The 20175-nt window shown below is 40.8% G+C and overlaps 1 protein-coding gene across 3 annotated transcripts in view; it reads right to left on the reverse strand.

The window, feature by feature from the left end:
* Window positions 1–20175, reverse strand: part of PDE1C (phosphodiesterase 1C) — a 370389-nt gene that overhangs the window by 242613 nt on the left and 107601 nt on the right. For all 3 annotated transcript variants that reach the window (XM_055708678.1, XM_055708672.1, XM_005432084.3), the window contains exon 3: window positions 17583–17754. Coding sequence is in view for 2 of the 3 variants with exons in the window: in XM_055708672.1 (XP_055564647.1) it covers window positions 17583–17754 (172 nt within the window). In the remaining variant the exon portion in view is untranslated. The remainder of the gene's footprint in view (window positions 1–17582; window positions 17755–20175) is intronic.

Here is a 20175-nt window from a genome sequence, read left to right on the forward strand (position 1 = left end):
CATATAATATTAAATTCTCCTGGATCACCTTATTAGTACATGTCTATTAATAGCAGACTCTGAAAACTCCTCATTCCTCAATTAATATTGCTCAGCCAAGCATCCCATGCTTGAAAGGTCTCAGGACAACTATGGAAACTTTCTGTTGCAGGAACTGAAAACCTCGAAAGATACATAAGGTCAAGAAGATTTCCTGAAGTTTGTAATAAATAAATAAAATTGTGCTTACTGGTCCAAGTGTTTGCGTAAATTTGGACCAATTACTGTCAAACTTCTGTTGTTTTCCTGGGAGCCTAGGAGTTACTCATAAATTTCAACTGAGTTACATTTCCACACAGATATTTGTTTGGAATTGCAAACTTCCATTAAAATGCTGAAAAATCTTGAAAGCCAAAATTATTTCCATTTTCAGTACAGACTTGTACACTTGTAGAAAAAGTTGTTGACTACAGCCTTCATTTGCAGCCTAAACTATATCCAAGTCCAGATCACTGAAATGAGAACAAACACTCTGAATTTGACTCACAGTATCATAAAAAGTCAGTGTAAGTCAAGCACATGCCAAATAATTAACTTTTTGCATAGCTGACCTAACTCTTCACAAGGATAAAATCAGCTTATCAGCAACTTCATATCAGTGGCAAAATATAATAGAGTAATACACAGAGCAGTAGGTACCTTGCAAGTGCCACAGCAAGTTGCCTGTATTTGTGTTTCACAACTGATCACAGATCCTAGCATCTGAATAACGGGAAGGTGACCTGGAGGCTGGGTGTGTTACATGACTCTCACAATTCTCCCACCAGCAGGGCTCCCCTCTTGCCTGGGAACAATAAATTCAGAGTATTTGGGCTACAGCAAACCTACTTCCAAGAACTGAAATGAGAAAAGTTTTGAGTATTTAATTCTGAATAAAAAAAAATTAAAATGCCATCCATTAAATATAAACTGACAGAACGTAATTCTTTCTGTCTCAGGGTTGTTCATTGACCTTTTCTTTGCTTTCTTGAATAATATCCATGACTAATTTGGGGAAGGATTTAGGGAGGATTACTTCAAGTATAGTGAGGGCTGCACCCTGTGCCAGAAGCTTAAAAAAAAAAAAAAAAAAAAAAAAGAGAGCAAGCGCAAGAGAGAGAGAACTGGGGCAAATGGAAAGAATGACAACTGCAAATCTGCAAACACATAAATGATCAACAAATACTGGTTGATAGCCTAACATGGTGAGTAAAGCAATCACAGTAAGCCTGCTCCTATGCTTGTCAGCATGTCAAATGAGAGAACACTCATCAGTCAGGTGTCATCAAGTCTGCACAAAATTAAAAGTACAATGGAAACAGGCTGAAGAAAAGGAAACAGAATGACAGTACAGAAAGATGCCCCTCTGTCTTACTTCGGATGTTCAACTAGAGGAAGCGAAGGAAGAAAATGACAGACATTGTATTCATGATTTCCTGCTGCTGCGTGACTGCCTGAACTGGCATGATAACATCTTCTTCTACACAGGTGTGCTAGAAAGGGAATGCTCCACACATCAGATACTGAATTCAATTAAATAAATGCAGGTACTAAGTTAATAAACTGATCTCCAAATCACTGCTATTTTTGTGTCTAGACAAGGTCAGAGTCCCTGTCCCTGAGTTTATTTTCATGTACAGGCATGGAGTCCATTTGACTCTCACTTAAACTTGAACTGAACAACACGAAAACAAAACCAGACCTCTTAGATGCCTATCCCCATGGTTACTTACAACCAACGATAAAAGGATGGTCACTGTGCATGTTTTCAGGGTTTTATCTGTCATTTGACAACACTTCCAACTACCCACTGGTCAGATAAAAACTAAAATTAGACATTGCATAGAGGCCTGGCTTATCAGAGCTAGCACACTTCTGTCATTGGGTCCTCTTATCCACAGCTTTTGTAGAGCCACGGCAAAATAGTCACAGACCTGTGGTACATGAAAGAGGAGCTGAGCATGACCTTCAGTGTCAAAATGACACACCTCCATACTCAGAGCAGCACATCAGCTTCCCTCAGTGCGGAGCAAGGCTCTGCAAGCCAACAGAGACAGGGGAACATGCTGCCTTCTACCACAGACACTACCCTGACACCAACAGCAGTTTTAATTGTGATTCTCATCAAAATGGGACGATAACAACAAAGCATCTGAAACCAACTTTCTGTATTCTACATGAGAGCAAAAAACATGTCCTTTCCTCCAAACTACGCTTCTTTCCCCCATGCTCCTCTCCCTCCGCCTCCCCCCTGCTTTAGCTTAATATTCAGCTGTACTTTCTGTACCTCCTGAGAGTTGAATATAACATACTTGGTTCCTTACTGGACCTATTCATGACAAATTTCACTGCCAATTTCTAATGCTTCTTTTAGCAGCAAAGTTTTACCCCTCGGTATGTTTTCAAGCTTCCGATCCGGCTGAGTTGCTGCAGTGTGTTCACAGGAGTCAACCTATGATATTGCCCTGAAAGGAGCAAAATTTCCACTTGCTGGCACTAGAGTGGAAAGAAGTCTTAAATCGGTGACAGGCCACAATTCCTCTTCTCCTATTAAAGCGGTATGTGGTACCACACACTCTAATTTTCCAAGATGTGCCCCCTTTTTCAAGCTTCTCACAGAAGGAGCACTTAAAGAGGAAAGACAATCAAGGGGTGAGTTATCCTGGAGGACCAACAGCATCTCCAAGCAGGATCCTGGTCTGACATTCATGAAATGGCCCAGGGCTCTCCCTGCCTACACATACATACACACACAGAATATCACCCACCTGCTTTCATTCCTCATTTTCCTTTCCACAGCATTCCCAATTTTCGTGTCACAAATTAGGTACCCCAAGTAGAGCGTTGTAAGGAAGGTCCTTTGCAAAGCGGGTTCCTTAACAGTACTGTTCAGAAAGGATTATGACAAATCACCAAACAGGGCTGTAAAAACCACAACGCAAATTGTTCTGAAAATCATGCATTACTGTTTTTCTACGCATTTTTTTTCATGCTGCTTTGCAGTGTGCATTTTCATATTGTGTTTGAACAGTGAGATTGATTTAATTGGCAATTGTTTATCTAATGTTGCTAGCCTCCTACATTATTATTATTTTTAGAGGCAGCAAAAAGTTCTGATGAAAACGTTTTAAAGTTGAAAGAACATCCACTATAGAAATAAGTTCCAAAATCATCTAAGAAATTTCACAGAAATGCAACAAAATAGTAATGATTTTCACTGCAATTTCATTAAACTGAAGTATATTTTCTACCTTATCAAATGGGGAACAAGTACAACATTATCCTCAGTGTTAACATACTACTTTCAATTACCTGTACCTTTATATTAAGTTTAGCTACAAGACATTTACTTGCATGCTTCTAAATATATAGTTGGGTTATTTCATTTTATAGTCCACGCTGCCTGGAGACTACAGAGTCAGAGGGTTTTTTTATTTTTTTCTTTAAGAGCAGCTTTATTTTAAGAATATATGACCAAGAAGAGTAAAACTGAGAAGAAGAAATTCAAGGAAATGTATAAAAAATAAACTCTGCTATCCTCTCTAACCTCTCCATTGGTTATATTGAGACTATCTTGTCAAAGCCACTTGCAGGCTAGGTTGGCCATATGTGCACACTGCCTAGGCTGCAGCAAGGCACCAGCCTCTTTGTTTAACAAGCAGTAATGCTTTGAAAATATTAGGCTTTTGCTGCACTTTGCAGTCTGCACTCGTATGTAGTTTGGATTCATCTTCTGGATTCTAGGCACCTGAAGCATCATTAGTCAACGTACACCCAGAGAAGAGGCATAACCCAAAGCATTGTATTCACATGGCCAGGTCAGCATGATGCTATAGTCAGTGTGACCCAGAAATCTGGAGGCAACAATGCCACGCAGTAACCAGTCACGATATCATCTCAACACAGCAGATGTTTATGATCAGAAAACTGTCACTGAGCTTCACAAGACTATAATACCTGGGACCCGACTACTTACAAGCTTGGGCCAGGCAAAAGTCTCAAAGCATGCAGAAGTCATGATCAGTGACACCAGCATAACTGAAATGCTTATGGCAGTCATCCCAGGAAAATGGTAAGTGCCACACAAATAGACGCTATCCTCCAGTAGATGCTACACAACAGGGATTCCATAGACATTCCCAGCCCAGCAAGTATGGCTTTCTGTCAGAAAGCAACTGTTGGTTTCATTGCTAAGCTGAGGACAAGCCAGATGGCTGTGATTTCACACACCTGCATGCTCCAACAACTCTGACGCCGATGATGGCTACAGGAATAGGCTGGTGCCAAGCTAGGAAGGCCACAGGGTAATGTGAGTTTGGTGCAGACAGAGGGTGATGACCACCCTCTACTTCTGGACTGGGCAGCCCATCCCAGACCTGACACTATTCCACACTTTCTGCCAGCTCATTCAGCCCACAGCCCGGTCCTGCAAATCCAGTCCTACCAAGGGATGCCGGTATCACTCTGCCAGAAACCGTGTGAGGTGACAAGCCTTGGTTCAGTAAGAATCACAAAAAACTAACCCAAAAAACCCACACACAGCATAAAACTGGCACAGGAGCTAGACCCCTGCATGTGAACCAGCTGGCTATCCATGACTGCAAGGAGGTCACCTCAGCTCTCTTACCTGCAGCTCGGGCTGTCCCAAGTCCCTCACACACAAAACAGCTGAACCCCTCCTGCCTTTTCTGTCTTGCTAGTAACGCTGCAGTGAAAAATAATCCCTCCACAGTCATTACAGAACAGCCAAGGAGGACACTGGGCACAGCTGCTTATAAAGGTGACAGTGAGGTGGCCCTGGGGTCCACATGGTTATGGAGAAGTCAAGTATGGCACAAATGCTTGCCAAGACCTGGCAGACCACAGTCAGGTGCTGTGGAATAGCAAGTATCCCTCACAACACCCAGCCTTTTACATGTCAAACAGTGTGAACACGGATGTGGTTCTCCAGCCAGAGCAACAGCCATGGTGGCATACTGCAAAAATTGCACTTACTTGGCTCTTAAAAACCAGCATTTTATCTCAGTGTTCGACAAAGCCAGCATTTATCTCAATGTGGTTACACAGCAAGCCTGTTTCTTCCACCCTCTCCCCAGAAATTCTCTCATTTCAAAACCAGAGTTGGTTGCTGTTCATGCCACTGTCTGAACTTTTGAGTGGAGTTAGCTTTTGGTGCTTTGTTTCTATCACCAGATTCCCCAAAATTCCCCAGAAGTATGAAGACACTCAGAAGAAAACAGAGAACTGGTTGATTGATTACCTTTCTCTCCACCTGAATTGTATTCAATTAGCTAATTTCATTCACCTTGTGACATCTTCATTGCCTTAGGTGTATACTGGTACAGCTCTGCTAAAGTCAGGTACTCTGATATAACTTCACGGATAAAAATGGCAGAGCATCTGGTCTCACATCTGAGGCCATGCCTGGGCCAACAAAAAAAACCAAAACCAGAGGATTTTAGATGTCAGCTACTGAAAGTATTTAACAAGTAGTTCCCAATACAGTGTCTGGGGAGAGATGGGTGTCATTAAGATGACTTTACCTTTGACAAGACAAAGAACAGTATAATCAGATTTTGCACATCAGTAGACACACAAATTCAGCAATTGAAAGGTTAATGACAGAACGTGCTTATTTGCTTTTCTACCACTTCATTTCATCTCAGTGCCGGAGGAAATAATATTAGAAAGTTTCCCACATAGTATTTTAAGCCAAGTTCTCTATTGAAATCAGCATTAGTAGGGAGTACTGGTTAAAAATAGATGACACCTTAGTCTAGTATCTCTGTGAAGATAAATATTTAAGCAATATTTTTTAAGATCCAGAGAAAGCTCAGAAGGACCCCCAGAAATGCTTCTGCAGAAGCAACTAGCAGTAACCTCTGTTACCAGGCTTTGACTCAAGACAGATCAAAGCGTTAGGCTCTCCCTGGAATGAACTTGTGATAGCTAAGACTACAAATAACCTCACTAAGACCATTACCCAACTCATAATGAACCAATTAAACAGTTTGCATCAGTTCTTTATGGAAGTTGCCTCTATCTCTCGCAGTTCCCCTCCCTTCTTAGAAAAACTTGTTCAGACAAATTTAAATTACATTTTAGGATCTGTATCAATATCTCATTACAGGAGTTTCTTCTTTCCTATCATCTGAACGAGCTGTGAACTCAGTGCCACTTCCTTTTGATGTCTGGGAGATGAAGCTTGCATCTTAATGAACTTCTCTATGGAAGACTCAATTCACAAAATACTCAGTTTACATAGGAAAAAAAGTTTAAGCACGTCATTCTAGTTTGTCTCAAACACAGATGGGGAAACTCCAGAGCAAAATCCCAGACGTGAAGCTGCCCTGCAGCCCTCTGCTTCATACTGGCATCAGAGGGAGTTCCATGCAGCATATGTGTGCAGACAATGCAACAAGAATGTGCAACGCAGATAACAGATCCGCAATGCAGATCAGACACTAGGGTTTTACTCACAGGGTGATAATTCAGCTTCACTATTCCCACCACAGCATCACACAAATGCTGAGGCTGGAGGGGGCCTCTGGAGATCATATAGTCCAGCCCCCTTGCTCAAAGCAGTGTCAGCTACAGCAGGTTGCCCAGGACTGTGTCTAGTCATGTTCTGAATATCTTTAAGGACGAAGACTCCACAACTGCTCTGGATAACTAGTGCCAGTGTCTGACCACCCTCAGTTAAAAAAAAGAATAATAAAAAAAAAAAAGCCCTTTCTTATGTTTGAATGGTGTTTCCTGCATTTCAGTTTTTGCCCTCTGTCACTGAGCACTACTGAGAAGAGTCTGTCCACATCTTTCTTGTGCGTTCCCTCCCATCTGGTATTTAGATTGACAAGCTCCTCCCAAGCCTTCTCTCCTCCAGGCTGAACAGTCCCAGCTCTCCTGGCCTCTCCTTCTATGTTAGATGCTCCAGTCCTTTAATAACCTTCAAGGTCCTTTGCTAGACTCTTTCTACTAGCCCTGTCTCTCTCATACTGGGGAATCCAGAACTGGACCCAGCACTCCCCATGTGGCCTCACCAGTGCTGAGCAGAGGGTAAAGTTGACCTGCTGGTGACACGCTTCCTAATGCCACCCAGGATGCTGTTGGCCACCTCTGCTGCAAGGTCACATTGCTGGCTCATGGTCTGAGTTGTTTCCACCAGGACCCCAAGGTTCTTCTCAGCAAAGCTGCTTTCCAGTCAGCTAGCCCCCAGCATGTACTGGTGCATGGGGTTGTTCCCCACCATGGTCAGGACTTTGTACTTCCCCTTGCTGAACTGCATGAGGTTCCTGCCAGCCTGCGGAGGTCCCTCTGGACGACAGCCCACCCGTATGTTCTATCAACCACTCCCCCTGTTTTTGGACTTATTTTTTCATCTACAAATTTGCTGAGGGTGCACTGTGCCCCACCATCCAGGTCATTAATGTTAAACAGCATAAATCATAGTTGTATAAGCCATACATAGCAAAGCCATGCTGGGAAAAAAAAAAAATAAAAAATCAATCTCTGTAAAATATACTGAATCAATTTGTGCTATTAGAAACTTTTCATTAATTATTGTACAACTGTTTCAAAAAGAATGACATACAGCATATGACAAATCTGAGTTTAACTTCAGTTCAGAAAAAAATGGGCAGTTGTCCCTGCCCACGGCAGGAGGGGTGAAAGTAGATGATGTTTAAGGTCCCATCCAACCCAAACCATTATGTGATTCTATGAAATGACTTCAAAAAAACCCAAACAAACAAACAAACAAGGGCAATTTGGCTGATGTTCTGCTGCAGCACAAACCAAGGAGCCTGTATTCTGTTGATACCAATGCATAAGATTTCTTTTGTAAGAAATTAGGACAGTTTTGCTAGCACTAGAGCTGATATGTCAGGATAACACAATTATTTATATTATATAACAAATTATAAAGCAAAAAAGTGTGAAGTATTTTTTTTTTCCAGAGAATTAGTGCAATGAGCAAACATGTAAAGCCCAAGCAACACGAAGAAAACCTACATTTCAGGTCATGGCTTGCCAACACCATCCTCAGATGCTCAGAAAGTACCTTGGCTACATTAGAATCAGCATTTAAGCAGTGGAGAAAAAAGGTAAACAGTTAAAGGGTGTACTGATTAAAAGTCTGCAAGCTTCACGGAGCTTTTGTGAAAGCCAGTGGGCATTCCTTAGACAGGAATTTGCTGTATCTAACCCCGGCCACTTGATTAACGCATTATAGACAGCATTGCTCATGATCCAGCAAAAACACTCTGCCATGTTTATCAGTTTCATAACATTAATCAACAAATTTGCAAACTTCAGTGTATGAGCACTGTTTTGAAATACCAAGCCACATACCCAGCTGCAGTAAATCAGTACGACTCCATGGAAGTCAACTGAGTTTTATGCCAATTTACACCACATTTGGCCCTCTGTATTTACACTACTGTACTCTGTAATTATTTCACTCAAGTACTGCTGACATTGTGGATAATTATATTATGAACAACTTTAAAACAATTTAGGAAGTGAAGAAGCCCTCAAAAGAGGGTACAGTGCCATAAGAGGAATCAAATTTTCTCAACAACTCCTCTTCAGAATGAAACTGAGTATTACTTGATTATGAATAATACCGTTTGGAATTAGGGCAGACTTAACTATAACTGCTGCAAGAAGGCAGTAGGATAATAAGCATCTTTTTGATTCAGGAGCAGATACGATTTGTGACAATTACCTGACAAAAATCAGTCTTGAGGTTCTAAGTACCAGGTGTATAAATGTTATCTTCATCTTAGCAACCACAACTACAGATGCTCACACTGATCTGAATGAGGCCTGCGCACATCATTTGCAAAGAAGGAAAAAAAGCTTCTGATCAATTTTACAGTAAACGCTCTTCAGTAGCTGTTATTTAAAAGAAATAGAACTCCAGGTCTGGTCCTCTTTCAGCTGAGCTGAGAAGATTTGCTGTGACCAGGAACTCTTAAGTGCTCACGTGGAAAAGGAGACAGATCAAAAGGTACATATATGACAGAAGGAATCACTAGGCACAAATGGTGACCCAAAGCCCATTATTCCTAGGTCAATTTCCGCACCTCAGAATCAATGCCTTTCCACCAAAAAGAAGATACGAGATTGCTTTTTGCCAGAGTAAGAGCAGCACGGACAGCAAATTTAAACCATAGGCCTGGTTTCAAAACAACCTGAGTCAATTTATAAAGTTTAGATCAATTTATAAAGTTCAGATGGAAACCAAGTAACACATGATACTTTTAGCAGTCTCGCTGTGAACACTTCAGTAGATTCAGATCCAAAAATTATTGGAACTAAAAATAAATGTCACAATCTGCAAACTAGAGACACCGTGGCTCTGACGTCAGCAAGTGCTGAGTACTCAGATGGATAGTGTGATAATTTCCAAATGAGACCTTTCTATTACATAAAATAGTTTCTAGAAATTGCAGCAGGCAGCTTAACATGCAAAAACCACATAAAGAACAGCCACCAGCAAGTTATGTGGGTAAGGGGTGTTGACAACTCACAGCAGCTTTACTTACCTAGACGTTGCTATATGTCTGCAAAGTCACTGGTAGGTTGGGCTGCGAATTTCTGGCAAAAGAATTTCCAAGAAAATACGGCAGTTACCAAAAATCATTTTGCATAGGGAGGCAAACCAGACAAAAATCTTCATCAGAAGCCACAGATCTAAAAGAGAGATACACAGAGCAGGGGGTGCCAACAGGTGACTGCAAGAACCTAGGGCCTGGTGTTAATAGCATTCCCAGGGGAATCAACAATCAGATCTGTTGGGTGGGTGACACCTGCAGCAGGTATGAGGATTTCCAATGTGTCCCAGATAAATGTTTAGTGTAGATTCTCACTTGGGTTTTATTACAAAAAAAACCCAAAACACCACACTCAAATTTGTATTTCAGTGCATAAAAGGCTACTATTTTCCTAAGACAGAACACAGTTTTCTCTCCAGATCTGACTGCCTTAAGTATCCCTTTTTCCTCCTCCTTCAAGGCTCTTCACATTAAGAAGAAATGCAAAACATTAGTGAAGATTAAGCTCTTATCCATTAGCCTTAAGATTATTTTAGGTAATTTCATAATTGCTGTTGTTGTTATTCACTTCAAAGTATGCCTGAACTCTTACTTGTAGGTTTTGTGGTCTCGGAACGAAACCAAATCTGTCCCTGGCTGGATTGAATCTGGAGGTTCTTTTACCACATCCTTTAGGAAAACATCACAGTGTAACAGACCACTTTACTTCATTGTCATCAGCCAGCCATTTAAAAGCAGATTAAACTGTATAGGAATTTCCTTTGAGTGCCTTTTTAATGTTTCTTGCTTACACAAATTAAAGAACTCAAGATAAAGCTTCAGCAATTGATTAGTCGAAGACTTATCTCTGTTCATCGCACTCTCTCTGACTGCCAAGAGTAAAAAAGCCACTAGCCCTTTTTTATTATTGGGAATGAAACATATACCGTAACAGTCTTAATTCAGTAACAGGATGAGCAACTTGCAGCCCACAGGACATGCACAGACTGCCAGAATGATAATTCTGTTCCAGAGCCCGCATCCCCTCCTTGCCAGTGCCCTTCAAGTGCAGGCTGTAGGCTGGAAGAATAGGCCAGGTGGGCACCAGCCCCCTTCCAATGCTATTTTGCCTGAAAGCCCAACTGCTCCTCCCTGTTAGGTGACACTATGAGAGTCAGTTCGCATCAGGAAACCCTAGATCTCTCAATGGGCACAGAAAGATCACCTGGGTATAACCAATGGCAGGAAGGGAGGGGGTCATGGCATAGAATTCACTCAATCTACCAGAGTAAGATATGTGGTCCACTCTACCAGGGTGATTAGGCACAATTTATAGCATAATAGTAGCAGCAGTAATACCTTTCATTAGTATTAATTATAGTACTCAAAGCTGCAGCACAAGCTGTGACTGGTTTCTTACGCACTTGTGTGTTATGTCTTTCCTACCTTCCCCGTAGCAGCACATTCTGTGACCTGCTGTGTTTCCTGCCACTCTGCTCTTGGGCTTCTCCTCCAAACATTGCCTTGCTTGCTTGTGTGGTCACACACGGTGCCTGGTTCACAGCTACAGATGTGCTGATAAGCTATAGAGTATGGTAGTGCTGGTCAGCAGGACAGTAACTCTCGGAAGCGCGTTGCTGTTCTCTCTCCTATCCATTCCTTCAATGGATTTTTTTTTAATCCTTTGTTATTCTACCATCAATTGTCACAAAATAGGTAGGAACTATGTACCTTTGAGATGCCCACCATTCTGATAAGTTACTGATCAGGTTCAGCTACACCTAAGAGGTTAATGGGAAGGCTGACTGAGAGACATACAGCAATTTCTTTAGGAAAAGGATAGCCAGTTTTCCTTAAGAAACCAAGCTAAAAATTATGTCAATGGGAATTGCAAGGCATCCCAGCTTGGTATTACTGTGTAAAGGCTATAAATCTCTCATGGCAGAGACAACTAAATCGTGCATTATTAAACACTTCCTCATCAGGATAGACTATCCTTAGAATTGTGTATTCTCCTGTTGTAACTCCCTGCGCATGTAGTTTCTTCTGTAAACCCGCAAGGAAGACAGGGTTGGCAACTTCAGGAAGCCAAGCAACTAATCACAGCCCCTGGAACAGCCTTGTATACCCATGTGAGTGCTGCACAGACATTTGAGACTGACGGGCCTGTAGAGGTACAACACAGTTGGATTTAAAAATATGATCCCCCTCTGTGTGCGGTGGGGGCTAACATAGTCCATGTCAAGGGCTCGGGGTGATCTGTATGCTTTCAAAGCCAGAACTGGAAGCCTTGCACAGCTGCAAAAAAAATGCTCAGAGTTTATTTTGATAAAAGGTTCAGGTGACGTACATCAGCGTGGTCATGGTCAGTCCTCAAAGCAGGACTTCCTTACTACCAGGACTTTGTTTATCCACAGAGCTTCAGCTCAAACTCTCATTCTCATTTGGGAAGTGGATTTCTTCCCTGCCTTTCAGAGGCACAGCTCTGCCAGGACACCCACAGTCTGTCTGAATTTCTCAACTTGGGTCTTTTGATGTGTCTGATATTTACAGGGACAGAATCGCTGGCTTTGCTTGTCATCAATAATAAATCTATCCTATGAAGAACAAGAAGACTGTGATATCAAAGAGAGAGAGAGAGAGAGAGAAGTCCATTTCTCTTTCAACTGCCTGAAAAAACACCTTCCTCTTGGACCCGTGTGAATATACGTGAAGTGAGAGAGAGAACAGAGCCTTTGAACAGTAACCGGTATAAATCTTTCTCCTCTGATCATTCCCTCTCTGACTCATAAATCTCAATCTACTAAGAAATGAGTGCATAGCTCTCACAAAGCATAACATGCACCTAGAAGGGAGGCACAATTAAAAGAAGAGAGACAAATTATGTGGAAGCCATTTCCTTAATGAACAGAACACTTTTCACTTCTTATTCATCATAATGAGTATCAATAAATAACAGGAATAAGCAACAGGTTTCAATAGAATAGAGATGAATTTAAGTTTAATGCATGTAAAGTGCCTTATAATAAGTCTGGATTGAGAAAGATGTTGAGAAGAGTGGCTTTCAGGAGAGACTGCTCACATTTTAACGTTTAGCGAGACATGGATCTGCTGTTGATGGTTATAAAAACCAATGAGAAAGCATATTTTATGTTTCCAGCCTTCCGCAGTCTTTTTTTTTTTTTAAAAAAAAAAAAAGTTAAGGCAAGTGAGACTTATCTCATGTTTTTGTGTGTTTTTAAAAAACAAGAAGAAAAATCCAAACAAAAAAAGGCAATGAACAAATACTGAGACCCAGGAGGGAGGGCAGGCTTTATTCTACCCCATAACTAGCCCTCAGCTCCTGTTCTTCTGTGGTCATGGCCACAGCCCTCCCACACAGCATCACCTCCCTCTCTGATTTTCAGGCCTCACTTCCCAGCTTAGGTAGCTACTGCAAGCTTTGGTGCTGCCCAGAGAGTGTCAAAACAGGAGAGGTAGTAAAGGATGAGTCCTGGAGGTCCCTGTCTGCCATGTAACTGGAGATGGGCTCTTCCTATGGTTCAGGCAAGGTAGGGGGAAGGAAAGCTCATACCTTTTATTCCCACCGATGCCACCTTGACCCACACGATAGAGGCTTGTGGGCTCTGGCTCCCAGCACACATTGCTGTGACCAAATTTTTTGCATTTGGAGCACTGCAGTATCACCTCTGTTCTGTAGACCAAGTGGCCGGTAGCTGGCATGAGCAAGAGTTCATGTTACCCATGACCAAACCAGAAATACAGGAAGATTAGCCACCGATGTGATTTAAGACTCCCAAAGCAGAACAGAAGCAGATAAGGAAAGCAAAGCAAACTGTCCTTGGAAAGATACAGAAACTTTACAACTGACTTGGGAAAATCAGCTATTAAGGTAAGCAGGGATGTTACCAGCCTCAAGCTAAAAGCAAGAAATATTTTGAAAGGTGACAGAAATTAAGAACCCACGCAAGCCACGAGCTTAAAAGCACCCTGAACTGGAAGGAACTGAATCTGCCTTTCTGGTTCCCAGGACACATGGCCTTGGTAACAGATGGTATGTATCACTTTCTAGTCCAGCATAGCCACGCAGGTATCCAGTAAGGCTTGTGTGGTACAGGACAGAGGGTCTTTGCCTCATCTGCTGACTATTCAGCTGCCTGCTACTCTGATTTATCCCTCTGGGAACATTCCCACCCCAAGCCCCCACATGCTAGATAGAGCCGGCTGGACTACTCTGTGATTCCAGACCAGCTTTAGCTGTCATGCAGGCCCTGGACTAGGATGGGAGGTTGCACTTAACGTTTTGTCTCAGGTGAACATCTCCATTCTTCCCTGGATGTCTCAGTCACCCTGTACCACAGGATCTCTCCTGCCACAAGATCTAGCACAGACGTTACACTGCATAAGCACCACCATGGCCATATACCCCAATGCAGTGTCCCAGGTCTCCAGACTCAAAATAAACACTCCATCTCTCTTGTACATCAAAACCAAATGAGTCTAGGAGAAATCATGACATCTTGGACACACCAGATTTTCAGCTGGAGCAGTGCCACCCTGGTGACTTGGTTGACTCCAGGTGGCAGCCTGGGGACAAATGCAGCAGTTTCTCTTGTACCATCCAACAGAAAGCAGTTCCACAAACTTTCAAGTGGTATTTGGAGAACACCCAAACCTGTCTCTTGTTTCTCTGCACCCCCTGGTGGGTGCCAGCCAGGCATCATCAAAATGCCTGCTTGGGTAATGCGGCCAGGGAGCAGCGGGCAGAAGATAAAGCAGGCTGTAAAGTTATTACATGCCTCCTTAAGAGCTCATCAATTACCACTGTTAATTCTTACCAATACTGATAGCACTGCTGCTCATTACAGGGACCTAGCAGATCTAAAAGCAGATCTAGGAAGAGAGTTTCCAAGTTACAGACTTCACTGTCAGCAGCCACTGCCAGCCCCAGCCAACATACAGATCACGCAGCCCTGATGAGACCATACACCCACCACCCAGTATTCCTGGGCATCGATCCGCTGCCAGCAGTTGTACATACAGGGATGTTGATCCATGCACAGCTTTTCAAAAAGAAAGTGATCGCAGGTCCTGTAATCATGAACTTACACATTTGTGCAAAGAAAGGTACTGGATATATCTGATTTGTTGCTTAGAAGCGATCAGCTTCTTGGTCCACACTTCATATGTCTAATTATACTTTCTTTTCTTGTCAAAAGGGGATAATCTGCCATTCTCCATATTCCACTGTATTTTCACATGTAATTTAAATTAGGGCCTCCCCTGCCTTTGCTAGACAAATAGACTAAATGCCAGAGAGAATGGATCTTAAAATCTGTATTTTCAGCACTGCACTAGCATAACTGGTCAAGACACAAAATTACTTACAACTTCCCACTCAGTGCAATACTGCCAACAAGAACATACTACAAACTCTTGCAGTTCTCTCTTTAGAGAGGTATTCAAGCTTGTTCAGACCAACCTTGTGCTTGTTCTTGGTATCTTCAGAAGAGATATTAAAATAATTGTATAAAAATATTCAGGACCATCAGAAAACTTTTTAATTATGGAGAGATCATGCACTATACTTATTTAGGGTGTAGAGAGGGGGCTGTTTTCATTTAGTTTTTGCTTTACATCCTAAAGATGGGTTATTACTGCAGGAAAAGTACAACTGAAATGATCACATTCCTCCTTGTTTAAGTGTGTTTCAGCTCATATCTAGATGTTGAACAAAATCAAATATAGATCTCTCCCTAATTTTCCAAGCTACAGAACAATAAGTACTGCACAGTAGAAAACAACATCTAATACAAGAGGTGGCAACTGGGATTTCATGCTACTTATATGTATTCACATAAAAAGATATGCAATCACAAGGAAGTGTGACTCATTTGACACTGGGGAGATATTTTCTTTTTAACTGTGCATGGAAGATAGTATTATCATACACTGCTGTAACAGCAGTGAATTGGTAGGAAGGGATTCGCTGCATTTTAGTTTGTAGCAATCATGTTCAAAGCCAAGGCATGGTTCTCTCTGTTAAAATCAGTTCATACAACCCAACATTGCCCTACACAGCCCCTGAGATTCAGCCACTGGATTCCTAATTAAGACATGCTGGACTGGACAACTTGCAAAGTGCATTTCATTCCCCAAAAGGCAACAGGGTAGCAACATCTTTCCCTAATGTCTAGTAAACAAGGGGAGCCCGTGCTCCCTGGGCAAACACTGGCACTTAGACACACCAGTTAAATTCTGTCAAGGAAACACTTAAAAATCATGACACACAGAAGACCCTGATAAATCAAACACGCAACCTATTGCACAAAAGGTGCTATTGCCTCCTAAGCCCCAGTTGGCACTATAATATCAACAAGATCCCAAACTGAATAAAAACATCACAGTGTTTTTATTTTCTCATGTCTTCAGACAGTAATTGCAACGTACTCTCTTGTCTTCCACTCCTCTGCATAGCTCTTAAACACATAAGGGGCTTTCTTCATATAAAGTTAGACCGTTAAAATTTACTTTGCAACAACAATTTGTTTGGATTTCCACCTATAAAAGCCACCAGAAATGCCACATTGTACAGTAATTTCTATACTGATGAAACGCAAAGGTTCTGCAATGTTTATAAAGCCATTTAAACTGCATTAGTGAAACTATTTTGCTAAATTACATTTTCCAACTCATCAGTCCTTATTACACTATGTACCAGCTCACTTCTTCCAAAAGTCACCACTACTCACATAATCAAATCATGCCATTTGAAACGCTGTGACATTATTTTGTCATATAAAACAGTTGATATTATCTTGACAACAGCAAAGTAATGTTCTGCTACCCAGAACTTGTTATAGAAGTGAAAGCTGAAAAAGAGAGATTTTAAATATCAGAGACACAAAGCATTTAAAAGCTATTTAGTACTACAGGTCATCATAAAAGGAGGATCCAGGTTCCAAAACACTTGTCCTAAATAATTTCAATGGCAATATTAAAGAATGAAAATGCGCTATGGAATTACAGGGTTTATTTATACAGACTGACATAAACTCAGTTTATGGTAATATGTTTTTAAATGTCAAGCAGTATAAACACGACATCTGAAATTACTGCTTAATAAAATTACTTAAATAAGTACCTTCAAAATAATGGTTATATGAAGACTGAATTAAGTTTGTCAGACTGAGGTATAATCAAAATCACTGTAGTCAGAGAAATTCATCCAAAGCAAAAACCATTTTATGCTTGTATGCATGTTTAGTAGCAAAGTAGAACATAGTTTTTCAACAACAAGGAGCTCAAAAAACACTTGGAAAAATAAATTCTGCCACTCACTTAGCTTTCTGCTAGGCACACTAGTTTCCATGTTTTGGTCAAAGATCCACTGCATGCACACAGCTTCTCTATTTTACCTCATTTTGAGAAAATTATTTTCAGAAAACACGCCTCCAAGAAACATCTGACAACTGTACCTCCATATAATTAAATAAGAGAGAGGAGAACCCAACAATAGATGTACCACATGCTTTACAACAGCAGCAACCACTTGCTTGCAAGCACCTGGCCAGAATCCTTCTCCTTGGCAAAATAAATTAACGCTAGATGTTTCTCAAGACATTACATCAACAGAAAAAGGTTTAGCTCTCCCTTGCATCAATAAAGCACATAATCTGACCTAAAGTCCAAGTCTTCATCACTAAACCACTTTCAAATGAAACTACACCAACCTTCAAAGGCATCTTCATATAATGAGCTGTCTTTGTTGACCACTTTGACTAGTTACAGACTTTGTATCTGACTAGTCCATAATCTTTTAAGAAGGCTAATGAGGTCTGAGAAGCAGAAGATGAGCCCAGTCAGTATTATTTGTGGACCCCTTTTTTTTCCACTCTTCTTCAGTACAAAGATACACAGCATTGTGGAGTCCTTCAGTATTGATTTCTTCCACGAAACCCACACTGCAGACAACCTTAAAAAGATACCCTCTCAGAGCTAAACAAAGTAAACTCATATCTGTCAGACCTGAAAGATGTTTTCACCAATGCCTCAGGACTGTCCACTGGTGGTAGTTCATCTGCTAAAATTTCTTCAGGAGGTCTAGGGTCACTGATGATGGTTGGCTTCGGCTTTTCCTTGAGGTTACCTGTCAGCCCACCAATAATGGTGTTCCACAAGCAGTTTTGTGATTTAGAGCCTGCAAAAAGACAGAGTGAGAAGGAAAATAAATTCACAGGCCTATCATGCAGTCTCTCAGCAGTCTGGAAAACAAAGATGATTTGTCTTTTTACCTTTGCATCACCACATTTGGGGATTAAGCCTGAAAACCTGAAATAAAGCTCAAAGTGGAAATAAGCACTAATGTTCAGGTCATTGCAAATCCCAAACTGTAATGCTTCCCATAAAAAGATTTGATTACTAAACATGGAATTTTCACGTCTAAATAAAAAACATCCTCCCCATGTTATACTTAGATTATAGCTTAGCATGTATTGACGTGGCTGTATTTTAAACCAAAGAACTAATCAAAAAACAAAGTAGCAAATACATACAATATTAATTGTTGGCTTTCTTACACTAAAGTTAACAGTGGTTAAATTCTAGATTAAAGATATAATTGAAGGACTAGTATCAGTAAGCATATTTCTTTTCTGTTGAAACTTCAGCTTTTCTCAGTAGACATTCAAATGCCAAAATATTTCTATGGATGATCTTTTAAAATGTATTTAGAAGTGTCACCGGTGCCTCTTGCATGTCATTCAGAGAACCCATCCTCATCTGTAAGTCTAGTTCCACTGACAAAGTACAATTAGCATCCTTCAGTCAGATCTCCTCCCTGCCCCCAGAATACATGACTTACATTTCATAAAACTTAATTATCTGTTTCATATTTTCAAAAATTTCCGAACAGCTTCTGAATAAATTAGGCACTTTCAAAAATCCTAGTGATACCACCACACCAAACACACATGCCACATTCTAACTTTCAAGTATAATAGAATATACATAGGTGAGTTAGCAGATCCTAAGAAAGAACAGCTAAGTACTGAAATACTGATTATTTCAGTTAAGAGATCTCCCACAACAGAGGTGCAGCAAGCATTAATCTTACTGAATTCTGAAGTAGTAAGGCATATGAACTTTGCTAGTAGTCATTCTCCATGGGCTTTTTATCAATGTGCAAAATGAAAAAAAAAAAACCAAGAACCACCAACTAAACAAAAAACAACAACCAAACCTCTGATAAATGGGATATTTCTGAAGTCAGCAACTGATTTTTAGAAGGGACTGTACAGGTAAGATTTTAAAATATTTTCCCAGCATTCAGACACAGTTATCCAGCAGAGACAATTAAGCAAGTAGTGGACCTAACACATGGATTAAGGTTGACTTTTTGTTGCAGTACACACTAAGTATGCAACAGGAAACCAAACAGAAGAGTTGTTATCCCATGTTTCCTGAGAATACGCCAGGAGAAACAACCCTGTTAGAAACAGCAATGTCTACTGCTACAGACAGGTGATGGCAGCCTTATTTTGCTCATTGTCTTAAATGTCTTGTTTTCACACAGCCTAAATCGTGCAAAGACAGATCAGCAAGAATCTTCATCTATCTTCTCCACAGCAAAATAATTTTCAGACTACTTCCCAGTTAATCAGGAAAGCTCTTAGATTACTCTGCTCTTAATTATCATAGGTATTTAATGTGCAAGAACTGTATTTACCCAGCTTTACAGGTAACCTTGAAATCCTGTGCTACAATAGCTAGAAAAATTAATTCTCACACCAGGTAGTCCAAAGCCAAGTAACATATATGCAACAGCTGCAGAAATAAATGCAACATCAATGCATCTCTATCATTCAAGGACTTGCGATGTTATGGCAATACCACTGTTTCTGTTCTTTAGACCACCACCAAAATTTCCAAAAATTTCTTAATTTTACTTGAAAAGGTAAGCATTTATTTTCCCATTCTGTAAGGGGAAATATAAAGGATGTAAGAATTTTAAATGTCCCAACCATACAGACCACCTCTGGTAGAGCCAAAAATATTGTGATTCCCCAGAATATGGGGACGACCATTTCTTTTGCAGAAGTATGGCATACTCAACACAACTGGAAACAGAAGTTTAACCATCAATAAAACAAAATAAGTTGCCATCCAGCCATATGTGCTGCACACTAAGACTGGATAGCAGGACACCAACACTGGTAGAAAAAAAAAAAGCTGCTGTGCACTATTAAAATCATATTTTATGGGAAAGAACTTTTATAATTTTGAGGTCTTCCCCTACAATTACTGCAAGGAATCTGCTGCACTTCCCAAACTCCCACCTTCTCAGCTCTGCCCTTTCTTTTATTCCGTAAGTTCTCCAGCTTGTCAAGCACAGGGCAACTACATCATCCAGGAAAAAGACATATTAGCCTTTTTCTGCACTTACTTGATACAACTAAGTAGCTCAGTATTTGTACTACCACTGAAAACCAACAGTGACAGGTAAACGAATCGCCACTGCAAACCATATAGTCACTCAAATCAAATCTTTCCTTTTTCTTTCTTTTTCTCTTTAAACAAAAACAGTGCAAGAAAAGCAAGCACTTTCTTCAGCATAAAAAGT

The sequence above is a fragment of the Falco cherrug genome, chromosome 4 (genome assembly GCF_023634085.1).
Source record: "Falco cherrug isolate bFalChe1 chromosome 4, bFalChe1.pri, whole genome shotgun sequence".
In the NCBI taxonomy this organism is placed as follows: Eukaryota; Metazoa; Chordata; class Aves; order Falconiformes; family Falconidae; genus Falco; species Falco cherrug.